Source organism: Numida meleagris, chromosome 4 (assembly GCF_002078875.1).
Source record: "Numida meleagris isolate 19003 breed g44 Domestic line chromosome 4, NumMel1.0, whole genome shotgun sequence".
In the NCBI taxonomy this organism is placed as follows: domain Eukaryota; kingdom Metazoa; phylum Chordata; class Aves; order Galliformes; family Numididae; genus Numida; species Numida meleagris.
The window spans coordinates 65,682,828-65,697,499 of NC_034412.1; the positions used below are offsets into that span (position 1 = coordinate 65,682,828).

General features: G+C 41.1%; 2 protein-coding genes across 7 annotated transcripts in view; one reads left to right on the top strand and one right to left on the bottom strand.

Annotated features, from left to right (window-relative positions):
- LOC110397265 (alcohol dehydrogenase 1) overlaps positions 1–14,672 on the bottom strand; it is a 15,099-nt gene continuing 427 nt past the window's right edge. Inside the window, exons 1-10 of one of the 5 annotated variants that reach the window (XR_002437658.1) lie at positions 11,713–11,890; positions 8,572–8,673; positions 7,353–7,491; positions 6,038–6,125; positions 5,708–5,930; positions 4,764–5,024; positions 4,147–4,282; positions 2,608–2,746; positions 824–968; positions 1–511 (exon numbers count right to left, since the gene is read on the bottom strand). Coding sequence is in view for 4 of the 5 variants with exons in the window: in XM_021393303.1 (XP_021248978.1) it covers positions 917–968; positions 2,608–2,746; positions 4,147–4,282; positions 4,764–5,024; positions 5,708–5,930; positions 6,038–6,125; positions 7,353–7,491; positions 8,572–8,673; positions 11,713–11,820 (1,248 nt within the window). In the remaining variant the exon portion in view is untranslated. The other 4 variants (XM_021393305.1, XM_021393304.1, XM_021393306.1 and 1 more) reach the window with 4 other exon arrangements.
- C4H4orf17 (chromosome 4 C4orf17 homolog) overlaps positions 7,413–14,672 on the top strand; it is a 19,243-nt gene continuing 11,983 nt past the window's right edge. Inside the window, exons 1-3 of one of the 2 annotated variants that reach the window (XM_021393314.1) lie at positions 7,413–7,507; positions 12,553–12,928; positions 14,571–14,652. The gene's annotated coding sequence lies outside the window, so the exon portion shown is untranslated. The remainder of the gene's footprint in view (positions 7,508–12,552; positions 12,929–14,570; positions 14,653–14,672) is intronic. The other variant, XM_021393315.1, reaches the window with a different exon arrangement.

Consider the following 14,672-nt stretch of genomic DNA (forward strand, 5'->3'; position numbering starts at 1 on the left):
TAGTAAGAAATTTTTTCTTTTTACTGTGTGGTCTGACATAGGAACAGGCCTCATAGTGAGGTGGTTGAATAGAAGCAGCCTCTGTTCCTGTTTCCAGATTACAAATGAAGAAAAACTGTAGGATTCTTAGTTTGATTTTTTGCAGGCTGTCACCTGTTTCTTCCCAATTACCCAGTATTCACAGTTAAAGGTGAGAAACCAAACCAAACTTTTCATAACACTGGTGCCAGAAGTCAGGACTGTAATATCATTACTGGATATTAAGAGAAATAGGCATCACAATGCAGAAACTTGAAAGCAGTAATGAAGAACGTATGCTGGGAGGAAAGTTTCTTATTTCCATTCTAAGTGCTGTGCTTGAAGTCTAGATGCTGAGCTTGATCCTTTTAAGCGAAGGCGGTGGTGATGCTTTTCAGAAATGTCTGATTCATGTCAGTTGTACTGGTGGAGAATGAAGTTTGTACTGCTGCTAAGCCATCGAGAATCCTACAATACCAGGACACTGCGAATACTGCAATAAAAAATGACAAATTAGTGACTGTAGAAAAGCCCCTGTACAGCAAATCTTTGCTGTTTTCTCTGAAAATCGGGCTATCACTGTTAGCCAGGGTGGTCCACCCCTCCCCAGCCCTAGCTGTAGTAAAACGATGAAGAAGATATACAAAGCTTGCTGCAGATGCAGACAAGAGAACTTATGCAAGTCTGTGAAGCCTGCATGTGTTAAGTCCAGGGCTCCTGGCTCTACAGAACCAAAGGTAGCTGGGGCAGTCCTGTGAGGGATCCTTAGATACATCCCTCCCATTCCCAGTGGGTCTAAGGGTACCTTCTGGATGGTGAAGCTTATTCTGGGCTGGTACCTCCCCTCTGAGGGAATGGGCCTATCCTCTCTGCGGGCTCAGATTCAATCCTGTTGGTCTCATTGTCTTGATTGGTGCATGCTCATGTTCTGCTGCTGTTCAGGTGGATTGCTGAGCAAAGTCCAGAAAGCTAAATAAACTCAGCATCAAGAGGAAAAAGAAGGAAAGCAGAGCTGAAAGCTGCCAGGATGACAGTGGGACCTTCAGCACTGGAATGGAAAGCATTTCCTTTCCCTTAGAAAGGGTTCAAAACATAGGCTGTAAGTGAGGAGACACCTGCCACAATAAATCTAAAAAAACTACCACCATGGTATGAGCATTCCCATTCACTTTTTGAGGCTATTTGTTTCTCTTTTGCTGATTAGAAAGAGCATACAAGAAAATAATTAGCTCTACTCTGACTCCTTTCTCAAGCAAGTTATGTTGATTTCTGGCATAGATGATGGATGAAGGGGCCTAGAAATTTCATTTTCCTGAGGTAGGTCTTGCCTTTCATACTCTCAGCAGCTACAGTGCAGTGAACCTATCTAATGTACAGGGACAGTGTACACTGAGGAGAGGCAGTCAGGAAAGGTGGTAATTCACTTTCTTGCAAGGGTTTAAAGGCTAGTCTAAACTTTCTAATGACCTTGGCTAAATAATCATAGGTACACTGTAGTGTGATTCTTGCATACTCTATATGACATACTGTGAACACTGAAGTATTTCACCCAGTAACCACTGAAGTGTTTCACTTCATAAATGACTGGGTCAAGCTCTCTTGTCTTCAGGTTGACTGTCAGTACTTCAGCAAAGTTGATGGTATCCCCATCCTCACCACTTCCCCTGTTTGTTAGAAGTTTTGGCAGAAGTCTTCTGTTACATGCTTTTTGTATTTAGAATGAGTAATGCCTAAAAATGCTAGCAACTGACGATGAAAAAGAAGGAAAGCAGTTATCCAGACTGTGTAAGTAACAGCTAGAACCTTCAAAAAGGGTAGCCTGAACACGTATTAAAATATATAGATCTATTTCCCGCTTCTGCCGATAAGAATTTTCAATTTTTGCCATGCTGAATCTCTTCAAACATCTCTGGCAAATGATATTTCTGATATCAGTATCCTATATAAACACTGTCTGAGCTGAACTCTCAAAATATTTGAAGAATGCATGACAGCCAAATTGTAAATCAGCAAACACTAGCTGTATATATACACAAACTAGTTTCCCTTTTGAATAATTGTGAGGTGACTGCCCAGTGATTTTAAGACTAATTGCACTGGGACTCTGTTCCCTAACTCACAATACGAATGGCAAGTCGCTGTGCCAGTAAACATAGGTTATTTCTGTATTTCTGTTCCTCATCCTCAAACACTTCCTGAAATGTGATAGAACTAACTTCCCATGCTCTCTGCAGGTTAATGTTTTTGGTTTCCTTGCATGCTCTTTTCCAGTGGGTGCTGACTTGCTGTTCTGTGTGAGCTTTTCTCCCTCTGCCACGCAGACTCTTTGCTCAAACTAGACAGGAAGTAGAATGTAAAAATTCCTCTGCAAAGAAATAAAGCACCCCATACATTTCAAAATCTAAAGCTTTGCTACCTTTTGTTACTACAGCGGCAGCTCATGGACACATACTATGCTGGCCAAAATTATTGGGCGGTGTGGATTGCTTTCACCGTTCTCTGTCACAAAGTCAGTCATACTCTGTCTTTAAGAACTGTGCAGTTCTTAAAGTTGTTTATAAACAACTTTTACAATTAAGCAGTGTCTACCTCTTCCCTGTCCTTAGCAGATCAAATCCCTCATTGATTTTAGTGAGAGGAAGGGTGTGGGTTATTAATGGATCCAGAACAAACTTTTTCTTCATGTAATCAGCAACCAGTTTGGGCACTGCGTCTTTACTCTTCCAGCCTGAAAGAAAACCACAGACAATGGATAATGAACCATTAAATGCTAGTGAAAATAGGTAAAAATTGTAAGGGCTTAAATTCTTAGATAAACTTTCTACAGCAGAACAGCATGATTAAATACTGCAATATAACTTTACCTTTGTAATATAGAGTGCCAAGAGGAAGCGTTGTACTAAGTGCAGCTAGTCTACAGTGGAGTGGAGTGTGTATGACAAATCAAGCAAGTACTGTACTGGTACAAGTCTGAGTTTCTGAAATTTGAATCTTAAAAGAATCAAAACTTCCCCCCCCTTAATACTGTTTCAGCCTGTCTATTGATACTTCATTACCTAAATCACACATTATAAGAAAACTACAGTGCTGGCATCTCTGTTGGTGGCTAGAAACTTAATAGAAACAAAATAGGGCAGTGGGAGGGGTTGTCTGTTTTTTTTCTTAGAAGCAGTACTAGATAAAGCCATCTCTAATAACAGGATCTCCTCCCAGAATAACCTAATTTGTCTTTGACTCTTTTAGTCAGGTGTCTATTGAAGATATCAGAGGAACTGGTTGCAAAAGGGAAAACCTGTTGCTGGAAATAAGCTTCCTCTGTCTTTTAGTTCATTTAGTTTTGCGCTCAGTGAGTTAGGGTTCCCTGAGCGTGGGAATCCTCTGGAAGAGCTCAGAAAAGAGAAGTAACTGTGAGTGATGGCATCTTTCTGGGGCTTAACCTCGCAAGCAGGTTGGTCTGACCTGAATGTCCTTCGCAGTTCCTGACTCTCTGTCTTTGCTCCCTGCTCTCCTTTTTTCTCTCTTCGTTTGTCTCTTCTGCCTTTTTGTTCTCCTTTTCTCTCTCTCTCTCTCGCTCTTTCTTAATACCCCCCTCTTTTGCTCTTTCGTGTCTTTCATTTTCTTTTTCTCCCACACTTTCTTTTCCCACTTTTCCTTCTCTCCCTTTCTCCTTCCTTTCTTCATCCTTCCGGTCTTTTTTCTCCTTTTCATACTCCTTTTCTCCCTTTGTTGTTTACCCACATCTTTCTCCTCCTCGCTTCATTTTCTCTTACCCATTTTAACTACGCCTCCTTCTGCACACCCCAGTCCATCTATGCTTCCCATCCTTCTGGCCCCTTCTCCTCTCTGCCTTTTTTTCGTTTGTGTTTCTCCTTCACTCTCTCCTCCTTTTTTTCCTTTTTCTCTTCATGTTTGCTTTCCTCTCTGTTTTTCTCTTTCCTCTTCTCTCCAGTAACCATTTCTGATAATAGTTACCTTCATGAATTATCAGTTATTAGTTATCAGTAGTATGTCCAGCTATCAGTAGTACAACAGGACAGGTTAGGCCATAAATTTAGATATATTCCCTTTGATTCAAGTTAATAGACAATTTTCACAAGCCAGTTAAATCACATTTTTCCAAGTCCTCACCTCCAAAGACAGACCCTTTCCAGGTGCGACCACTGAAGAGAAGCATGGGGTCAAAAGTAATCTTTTGTGCTGCAGGGGGCACTCCCACAATCACACTGACTCCATAGTTGTAGTGGCAAGAGGCCAAGGCCTCAGTCTGCATTTAAAACAGAGAGGGACATGTCAGTGTCATGCAAGTCTTGCCTTTGAGGCACAAAAATTTGATTCCTTCTCTCAGGGATCAGCTTGCATTTCCGAATCAACCAGTTTCTGTAGCTAACACCAGTGTATCAGCTCTTATGTTTTAGTTTGTTCTGTTTTCTAATTTTGTCTTACTCATTAATGATAAGACGCTGTTGGATAAATGATAGTGAGTTTAGTGAGTTATGTGAAATTGAGTCACTCTGCTTAGACTCCTTTTCTATTAGAATTTAGAAGGACTATTTTAAGCTCCCTTAAGTTTTTGGGTGTGCTTCTGTCCCTCCATCTCAGTGGCTGATAGCCAGGCTTCACAGGTTTCAAGTTAGCTTAACACTTTACCAGTGGCTCTCAGCCCCTCACTATTGGTGCGTAGTGGGTTAGAAAAGAGAGAGCTAATGAGTCAATGCCTCTTTTGACCACATCTTTTGCTTGCATACCATGGTTTCGATACGGCCGATGACCTCAAAGGAGTAGTCCACACCCTGGCCAGTCATTTCAGTCAGCACTTCATGAATGGGCTTCTTGAAATCTTTAGGGTTGATGCACTCAGTGGCTCCCAGCTCCTTGGCCTTGGCAAACTTGTCCTTGTTGATATCGATGGCGATGATGCGGGAAGCTCCAGCTGCCTTGCAGCCCATGACAACAGAGAGGCCAACTCCTCCAAGGCCAAAGACAGCACAGGTGGAGCCTGCTTCCACCTACATAAACATGTCATCCTGTTACAGTCCAGGTCAAGTACATTGCATTTTCTTACTATCAGTATGTTTTCACCTAATCCATTTCTTACAACTTAGAGATCAGCCGTTGAGAAGAAATTTGCTTATGCATGTATACTAGTGCAGTAGCCAGTTATACTGTTATAATGTTATAATCATAACCAAGATAAATTATCCCTAAAATACATTTTTAAGACTAGATTTTCATTACTGCATTCAGCTTCAAGTTTATAGATAGATTATTTTTATGATGCCCTATGTTTCATTGGCGTTAAGATCCATAGCATCACTCCATTGGAGATAGTGACAGCTATAAAACGTCGCATTCATGTACTGCTACAAATTCTTTGCATTTACTGTGTAAAGTCTCACAATATAGGAAGCCTAAAATTACAATAAAATATACTGGCTCTGTCATAACATTTTTTGAGGAGTGAAAGCTAGAAGTCTGAAAGAAAACTTAGCAAATTGGAATAAAGTTTTTTTATTGGATTTTGTATTAAAGACCTCTGCGTACCTTAGAGGAACTGAGGAAGGCAAAGAACTAATATCTTCTTCCCACCCTGAACACAGCAAAAAGAACCTACACCTTCTGCCTGCCATGCTGGCACTCCGCTCACAAGCCACACAATCCTGAACAGAGCAGAAACAACTACGGTGCTTACCTTGGCAGTCTGAAGAACAGCCCCATAACCAGTTGAGAATCCACAGCCAATCAGACAAACTTTTTCCAGAGGAGCAGCAGAATCAATTTTGGCTACAGCAGTTTCGTGCACTACTGTGTATTCAGTGAACGTACTCGTACCAATAAAATGATGAATTGCTTTCCCTTTACAGGTGAACCTAGTGGTGCCATCAGCCATCAATCCAGTAGGTGAAGAAGAAATACTGTTTGAAAGATAACCAGACATAATGGTGAGTGAGATCTGTCGTATGTGGTCAGTTTTGTGTAAGTTAAAATCAAATAAGCATCACAAGTAACCTAGAAAACTCACTCATTTTTATTGCACAAATTACCCTTGGTGCTTAAGCAAGAACTGCACTCCCCACACTGCGGAACAAAGAGTGGAATAACTGTGTCTCCTAGAAAGAAAACAGTATTGATTAAACAAACAAACAGGCACACAAGAAGCATGCAGGTAAAAACATAAAACAAGTACTTTTAATTCCTAAAAAAATGTGCAGTAGGAATGCAGTGCTGAACTTAATTCCTTCCACTGCCTCTCTCTGACATAGAGGACATCATTAATGTACTTCTGACAACTGTTTTCAACATACAAAATCCCTGGTGTCTTTCACAGAAGTGACACTGAGCTATGCCTTAAAATCTTCACAGCTACTGCCATTCACAAAGTATTCATTCAGCAGTTTTTTTACATCTGCTACTTAATAATACACAGGTGAGGAAACTGAGACAAAAATGACATGTACTAGGAGAGGAGCTTGGCATGTTAAGGTAACAGAGCTGTAAACCGTGTGTAGAAATGGGAAATAAGTGAAGCATTAATTTGCCAGCCCTCTTGAGTCTCTTTCTGATTTAAAGTTTTTATCAGAGAAGCAGTGATGCATACAACAATCTCTAATTCCTTAGCGTAATGATGCAAATTAACAAAGTAACCCATGTTCTCAGTGCAATTTGTTACCATTTCCCACAGCAACAACGTATGAAAAATCCCTAATAATCCCTAAACTGACAATCTCTGCTGCAGATCAATTTGTGATTTGACAGTTCTGAAATGTGGCCAATACTCGATGTGGTCAAAATCAGTTTCTGATTTCCACTAAAAAGTGGAAAATGACCTACAGAACACTAAATGCATGCTCATGCACAACGTACAAGCTTAGTAATCATTCTGCTAGAACAACTTTGCAGGTCTTAGAGCCTTTTTTTTTTTTTTTTTCTTTTTCAGAACTCGGAAATAGGTAGGGGTGGTGTGTGTGTACATGCGCACACACTGCTGTTCCAGCCCAGCTGGAAACACATGGTACCTAGTATGATACAACAGAGTGATGCATCAAGTTCTGGAACCAAAACTTAAGAGAAAAAGCAGATAGGGCTGTAATTGAAATTTGCAATAAACATTTCTGTTAAAGCAGTGATCTCTAATAAAACTTATCATATTTGCCGACCTGCTTTGGACAGACTTCAAACTTGTGACCAGTAAAACAAAGATACTTGAAGTATAGAGGTGTTAAAAGCGAATTACATAGATAGTCCTCTGCAATAGAAGTGTTCATATGTAATAGGCTTCGACTTAAACAGGAGCCTGAAAACTCAGCACAGAGTTTGTGTTTGGTGCTGTTTCATACCTGGCTTTAACGAGGTTACTTTCTCCCCGACGCTTTCCACGACACCAGCTGCCTCATGCCCAAGGATTATTGGAAAAGGCATAGCCAGAGCACCGGTCACCACGTGGTCATCAGAGCGACAGATCCCCGTGGCTACAATCTGATTTGGAAGAAAGGTGGGAACGTTTCAGCATTTCACTAGGTCACATTATATATACGCGTTATGTCATATATTTGGAGCAGTCACTTCCTTCTCTCCAAAATTACATACGCACACAACAAAACTAAGGGTAAAACACTTTTAATTGCTCAACTCCTAAATTTCATTGTTTGCACGTCTCTAATTTACAAAGCAAGACTCCTCTGTGAATGCTTGCTGTGCACCCCTGTATTGGGAGTCCCACTGATTGTTGGGCAGAACCAGTGTTCAAACAACAGGTGAAGTACAGAATAAAATCGATTCTTCCTAATATTGTTATATTTACACGTAGATATAAAGTGTTTATCTTAGAACTCTGTAAATAAAAAAGTATTGAATTATATAACATTTCTATATAAATAATTATTCTTGTAATTTAAATCATATCATATATTTAGATGTTAAATAAAATATTATGCAGTAGTACAATATTACTTATAACTACACTATGTATGATGATTTATTATATTTTTATACTTGTACACATTACGTATGTAAAAGTATACATACAATTTCAGTCATACATAATATTCGACATCACATTTTGTCTTTTCTTGCATTCAGCACAGCAGTAGTTCTTTTGACAGACTTAAATATGCCTTAACAACTTTTATTCTGACAAGTGCAATTGCTGACCCCATGTAAGGGTTCTCCTCACCCATACAACACTTGAAACTGCTCTAAAGCAATAGCATCTGAAGTGTAACTGATACTCAATACCCAGATAAAAAAGGAAGCACCCAGTGCTATTTCCTAGCAAATATCCAAAGGAAGAAAAAAAGTAGTTCTTTCTTCCCCAGGAATTCATATTTCTGCCTTGTACTGCTGTGTAATTCAAAACAAACCAACCAACCTCACTCTGAAAAGATGATGCATGATTAGATTTAGGTCCTAAAGCATGGTGCATAGAAGCTCATTGAAAAGTAACTGCTTACCTACTGAACGTTTTCCAAGAGCACATCCTACGAATCAATAAAAATAATTGACTAACCAAGATTAAATGCAATTTGTAACACTTCTTTTTACATTTTTTTAAAATACCTTAATACGAACTTCATGTGCTTTTGGTGGGGCAACTTCCACTTCCTCAATAGAAAATGGTTTATTTGCTTCCCACAGTACTGCTGCCTTGCATTTAATAACCTGCAAAAAGAGCAAAGGAAAAGGGAGTGGCACTTGCAATGGGAAGGTCACCACACTAAGACAGATTCTTCACATTTCTACATGCAAAATTCCTGCTTGTATCTGGGGAAGAGGGAAAACTAGGAAAAGAAAATGAAAAAAACAGCACCAAAGTCAGTGTCCATAAGTCAATTATTTTTTTTGCCACCAAGATCATGTCTTTGTTCGTACCTCTGTCGCCATTATTTGTTCCTGTTCTTTATTCAACTTTACACAGCTCCAGGCCATGGAATAAGATTTTTCCACATCTCCCTTAAGGGAAACAGTCACTCCAATAAGTAAGATCTACTAACTGCAAGTGCTCAGGTGGTATTATCTTGAGAGCAAAATGGAAGAGAATTGAGTCTATGACACCAGAAATTCAGCTTATGCCGAAGTGTCCTGTGTGACTCGAGACCCTGTCATGCAGTGTAACACCACTGCGTTGCACACTTCTGGGAAATAACAATAAAAAGCTTTGATATGAAAAGGTTGCTAAGTAAAAATAGGCACGTCTAGCAACAAAATGTCAACTGGTAATGAAGAAAGCAAGTACTAAGAAATAACAAAGCTGCAGAGTAAAATAGCGTATGTTCAGTAGCCAGATTCGAAGTGGGAAAGAGCAAGCACTTTGAAAAAGAGACCTGAGAGGTCTGCACTAAATTTAACGCTTCCAGTAAAAGAAATTTACAAGTGAAGCAAGATCACATGTTAAAGGGCAACATTTTCAAGGAAACTTCCCTGGAAAAGAAAAAAAGGACTTCATTGCACATTGCTCGCTAATGATTTCACAATTTGCAAACACAAAGAATGTGCAATGTTTGTAAGACCGAAGACAGCCAAAAACTGTGGATCGCTAAGAGCAAATGAATCTCTCATACAATTAGAGATTGATTAACTAGGCTCTGTTCTGATGGCTGACTACCTGTGAGCTTTTACCAGCTGTAACTGGATCCCCCAGATGAGCCAACAGCACACTTTGTCTATTATGGCAAGCACTAGCTGGAGTCACAGCATTTTTTTTTTTCTATTCATGTTTTCTAACAACCTTACAAGTTGCAGCAGCAGAGGAAAAGAAAGCTGTAGAAACACACCCTTTTACAGACGAGGAAGATTATGCTGCATGGTCACATCAACTGCAAGGTAACTTTCAAACTGCCTCAAAGATAAATACACCAAAAACAAAGTGTGGTAACTCCACCACAACACCTTATCACGCTCAGTCAAAAGCTGAACAGAGAACTTGGTCAATTTACCTCTGCTCATTCAAATTAATTTCACGCTTGCTGCATCTCTGAGTTAAAGCAAGCATGTTTTTTTCCCTTATTTTGTTCAGATTTAAGAGTAGTGAAGACAGCTGGCAGTAACAGCAAACGAGCCTGGTACTTTCTTAAGGCATGTTCCAGCAAGGTGCATTCCCTCAGTCATTTTCCATGCGTGGGTTGCTGACCATTGGCCATCCTGGTACGTCTCTGAGCGCATTTTAGCATCCGTCAGGTAGCACAAGAAGCTAGATGAACGGACAGCAGCAGTGGTATCAACCGACTCATCTCTCATCACCTTCTATCAAAGACATGAATACTTATCTCAGGCCCAGCTCAGTACTGCGCTATCTGCAATACTTACTTTTGGTCTCCGTTAACTTAAGCTTTAAACTCCTTATATGCACATTCAAATGTAATGATTGTCTTAACATATGCACAGTTATACTCTAATATTTAACACAGTGTTTTCTAAGGAAGACAAACCGTTAATAAATTTGCATGAAATATAAAAAAGCTAGAAATAGTTGGAACCAGCCTGAGATCTCAGAAGGGAAAGTGATGCAGCTGATGAATACGTTTATTTGTCTGAACATTTACTACATTATATTATATATAAACACAGCCAATAGGAGTTTGAAATTAGCTTATTCACTCCGGGGCTACTTTATTCTTACTCTAATGCCACTAACTTATGCTGTCTCAGTATTTCAATAAATAAATGGAAATTATTGCCTTGAAGAGCCTAGCAACCATTTCCTACAGTGGCCTGCAAGGAAAGGCAGCTCTACTGTGCCAGCTTTCTCCTAAACTCTCACTGACATATACTACCCTGTCAGTATTTATGGTGTCCCTGCAAAGAAACTGTATTTAAAATGCATTACTCAGCTGCAGCAAAGAAACTTTTCCTAAAAAAGATTCTGCTTACTTTGCCCGCTGTGCTCATGTTGACTGTCTGTTTTGAATCTTGCTCCCACGGGTTTCTTGTACGGAGTCAGGTTGCAGATACCACAGTCCTGGCCAGTGCCCTAGAAGCTGGTCTTACGAAGTGCTTCTGCAAGTGCGCTGCTCCAACATTTAGCCAAGCTGCTGAGCTCAGAGTCCCACCCCTCACACATCTAAAGCGCCAGCAAGAAAATGAGCCACCCATCTGCTGAGAGCTTTACAGCTTGCTGTTTTCCCAGGTCCTTTGTCACTCTCATCCCACCCTTTTCACAGCCCATGATGGCTGGCCTCAGCATCATGGGAAGAATGCACAAGCCCTGGCTGGAAGCTCTCCCCTCTTCCCTCCTCTGTGGGAGTCTGCCTTCCAAACTTACTGCTCTCAGGGGCACAGTGGGAGCAAGGAGAAGGGGCGAGCGGCTCCTGCACTAAAAATGGCAGGGTTAAGGGAACACAAAGCCTTTGCTGAATTATATTAACACTCTTAAGAGCTCAGCTGATGTATTAGAATACATTGTTTGCAAGCTGCTTAAGAAACATACGCTGTCAATCTGTGGCTCTACCTGCTCCTCTGATTTCCAGAGTTTTTACAAACCAGTTTTACAATCTGGTTACTCATTGATCTGTTGGAACGACTTTCAGTGACCAAGGACTACATGCTTAGTCATGCTGACTGTTAAACAAAAGAAGATAGAGGACACGTGTTTCTTAACACGTGCAACAGCCTGCTGGTTTTGCAAGTGATTGCCTGACCTGTTGGATCCCGCAATACTAGCAAGCCCAGGCCCCACCACTATTCACACGCCCACACACTCACCCTCTCTGGGTACAATGCTCTGGTGTGAGGGGTTGTGTTGCCCACAGATTGCAAGCGGAGATCACAAGTGAAGGTGCAGGTGCGGTATGGTATGCTGAAGGTCATCATGCTCCTTTGTGGACTCACTGGACCAGATTAAGTTCCACTCTCTTGTAACCTCTGGTGAATCTTCAGGGACGGCAGGATCTTCCAGAAGCCTCAGAGGTGCACCTCCAGCCTGCTATGGATGCGAGCCACGTTTGACCTGGGCTAGAGGACCAGAGATCTTGAGTCCCTGCTGAAGTATTTAAAAGAGCAAAAAGAATAGGGGGTGACTTAAGACTTCCTATGGAAAGAGGCTAACAGAGTCCAGAGGTGGTGACCTGGCTCACCTCTGGGGCACAGCAGACATCAGGGAATTGATCCATACAGTCCACTCTCCTGTTCTGCAACTAAGCTCCTCTTCCTACCCCAGGGCCTTTACGGTATGATATAGTTTTGCTATATACAGAGGTGGTCATGATTCATCTCGACTGATCTTGAAGATACAGAACTACAGGCAACACAGAATTTTCACCTGCTTTCCGGGAACTAGCTTTTCCGGGAATTAGGTTCTGGAACCTAATTGCATAAATACATTGATTTATGATAATTGTACTGATTACCATCTATTACTGCCTGCAGTATAGCAGATACTACATGATGTGCTGAGATGCTTTGTGAACTGTATGATCTTTGTGGCATATGTAAGGCAGAGGACTCACAGATAAGGCCCTCGTTGGTCAAGCTCACAGATGGACACTAACTGAGCCATTAAGTCAATGGAAGTAACAACTGTTTTCTCTTGTATACTGCTTACAGGAATACACTGACAACAACTCACTACCATGACATCAAGATTATGCAGCTAGTCCCCATGTCTAAAGTTTCTGTTGTCATACCAAATGGGCCAGTTCAGCTTGTGCTATCTCATTAAGTGCTTGTAACCACCTTGGTCTGAGACCCTTTCCCCACCAGCCAGCCAAGAGAGACCTCATGCTGCAACTTTGACACATCAGCTGGAAAAGACCATGCATATGGATGGACAACCTCAAAAAACTAAAAGGACTCATTCCTCACCCAGCTAGAGGAGGATCTGCTCTCCGAGTCGCTGTACGTCCCACACAACCATACATCTCTAAGAGTGGAGTGACAGCTAAAAAGCTCAAAGTAGAAGGCTGAAAATCTCTAGGAAAATGTAAGTGATACCACTTATCTTAGATGTTGCCTTGTTCTGTCAAGTTTAGAATTTGTGAGGTGTGGTACTATTAAAAAAATCGGAAATGTAACACAAAATGTCAACACAAAAATTGCATGTACAAAGAAGCTTCTGAATTCTCTCCTAAGGCCTTCAAGGTAGAAGACATGTGCTGTGTGCTCTGTGTGGAAATACACCCCAAACACCATGGTATACATCCCTGTTACGTGCAGACTTCTTTCACAAAGCCTCAGGAGGCAAGAACTAGTGACTTATACTTCCTAGAAAAACTCAAAAAAAATGAAGAATTTCTAGTCCAGTCTATTCCTTGACAGTTATATTTTTCCTTTCTTCCCTTCTTCTGAAGTTCCCATCTATTTTTCCTTATCAGTTTATCTGCTGATCCCTTTGTTTCCTTTCCCTTAAAACGCTCCTCATCTTTACCTTCCGGCACATTGAGTCCTTAGAAAGGCTTTTCAGGGAATGGAATGGAAGCCACCTCCCTTTGCCAGACTGAGCGCCTCCGGTCTGCAGGTGTAGGCGGCATGGTCTTTAGGAAGAAGGCGGTAAGAAAAAGGACTGCACATGGAGCCAATGAAACATGCGCTGACACGCATAAGCATGCTGCAGAAACTGCTTTATCTGCGTTGCTCTGTCAGATTGCTCAAGATGCTGGAAGCAGGGCAGAGGCTCAAAGCCCTGGCATGCGGGGAAGCTGCAGCGCCTCCTCTTTTTGGCTTGCTCTCACAGGCCCTCAGGCTCAACGCTTTGTGCTTTGATACTTGCTACAAAACATGCAACTGGTCCCTAGACTCCACCCTGTCCCCTTTTAGGGCAGTTCACTACAAAGTATTTTTTCTTTATCTAAATCTATTCCTTCTAATGCAATTAAATCATGGTAAGTAATCACTTTATCAGCATTTTATCTAATTTTGTCCATCTGAACATGTGGCACTAATACTGTCTCTCCACTGCTTCTCTCTCCAACTTGATAAGGTTCAGCAGATTCTAGTGAAGTGTAGGAACAGCAGAAGGGGGAAAAAAACATGCCAGAGTTGCTAGTGGCCATTGAGCTTGTAGACAAAAGAGTTCAGGGGCAGCCTCTTTTTTTACACGGGGCTTACAACAAAGCAAATGAAAACAGACCATTTGGGGTTTGGGATCAAAAATTAGCACCTGCATGAACCGCTTCTCAGCTAGGTTCTGCTATCAGTTGCCTTCTTTGCTTGAAGAGATTCAATAGCAGCATCTTAGCTGCTTAGCCTGTACATTACCCAAATACTTATCAAAATGATTAACACAAGAGTTACGCTAGGAACTCTCCTTTTCCCTTCCAAATCTAAACAAACTAGCAGACAAACCAGTTTTCTTTCATCTTTTGCTTTTCTCCCTTTATTTGTGGAAATATATGGCATACGTGCGGTTGGTGGTGGTAGGTGGATGGTTGGACTAGGTGATGTTGTAGGTCTTTTCCAACCTAGCTCATTCTATGATTCTATGATTCCCATCTCAGCAAGTCACAAAAAGGGAAAGAGAGTGTGCCTCCTTTTTCTGCTAAAGACCCTAACATCACAATGAAAAACTGCAGTCTGATTTATTGTTAACCTCTGAGCCCAAGCTTTTATCCTCCTCTTTGTTCCAGAGATGGCTTGCAGACCAACAAAATGAAGACTGAATGAGTAAGCAGTCACTCACAGATACAATGCTCTGAAATTGAGATCAAGGTAACAGACTATTCTAGCTC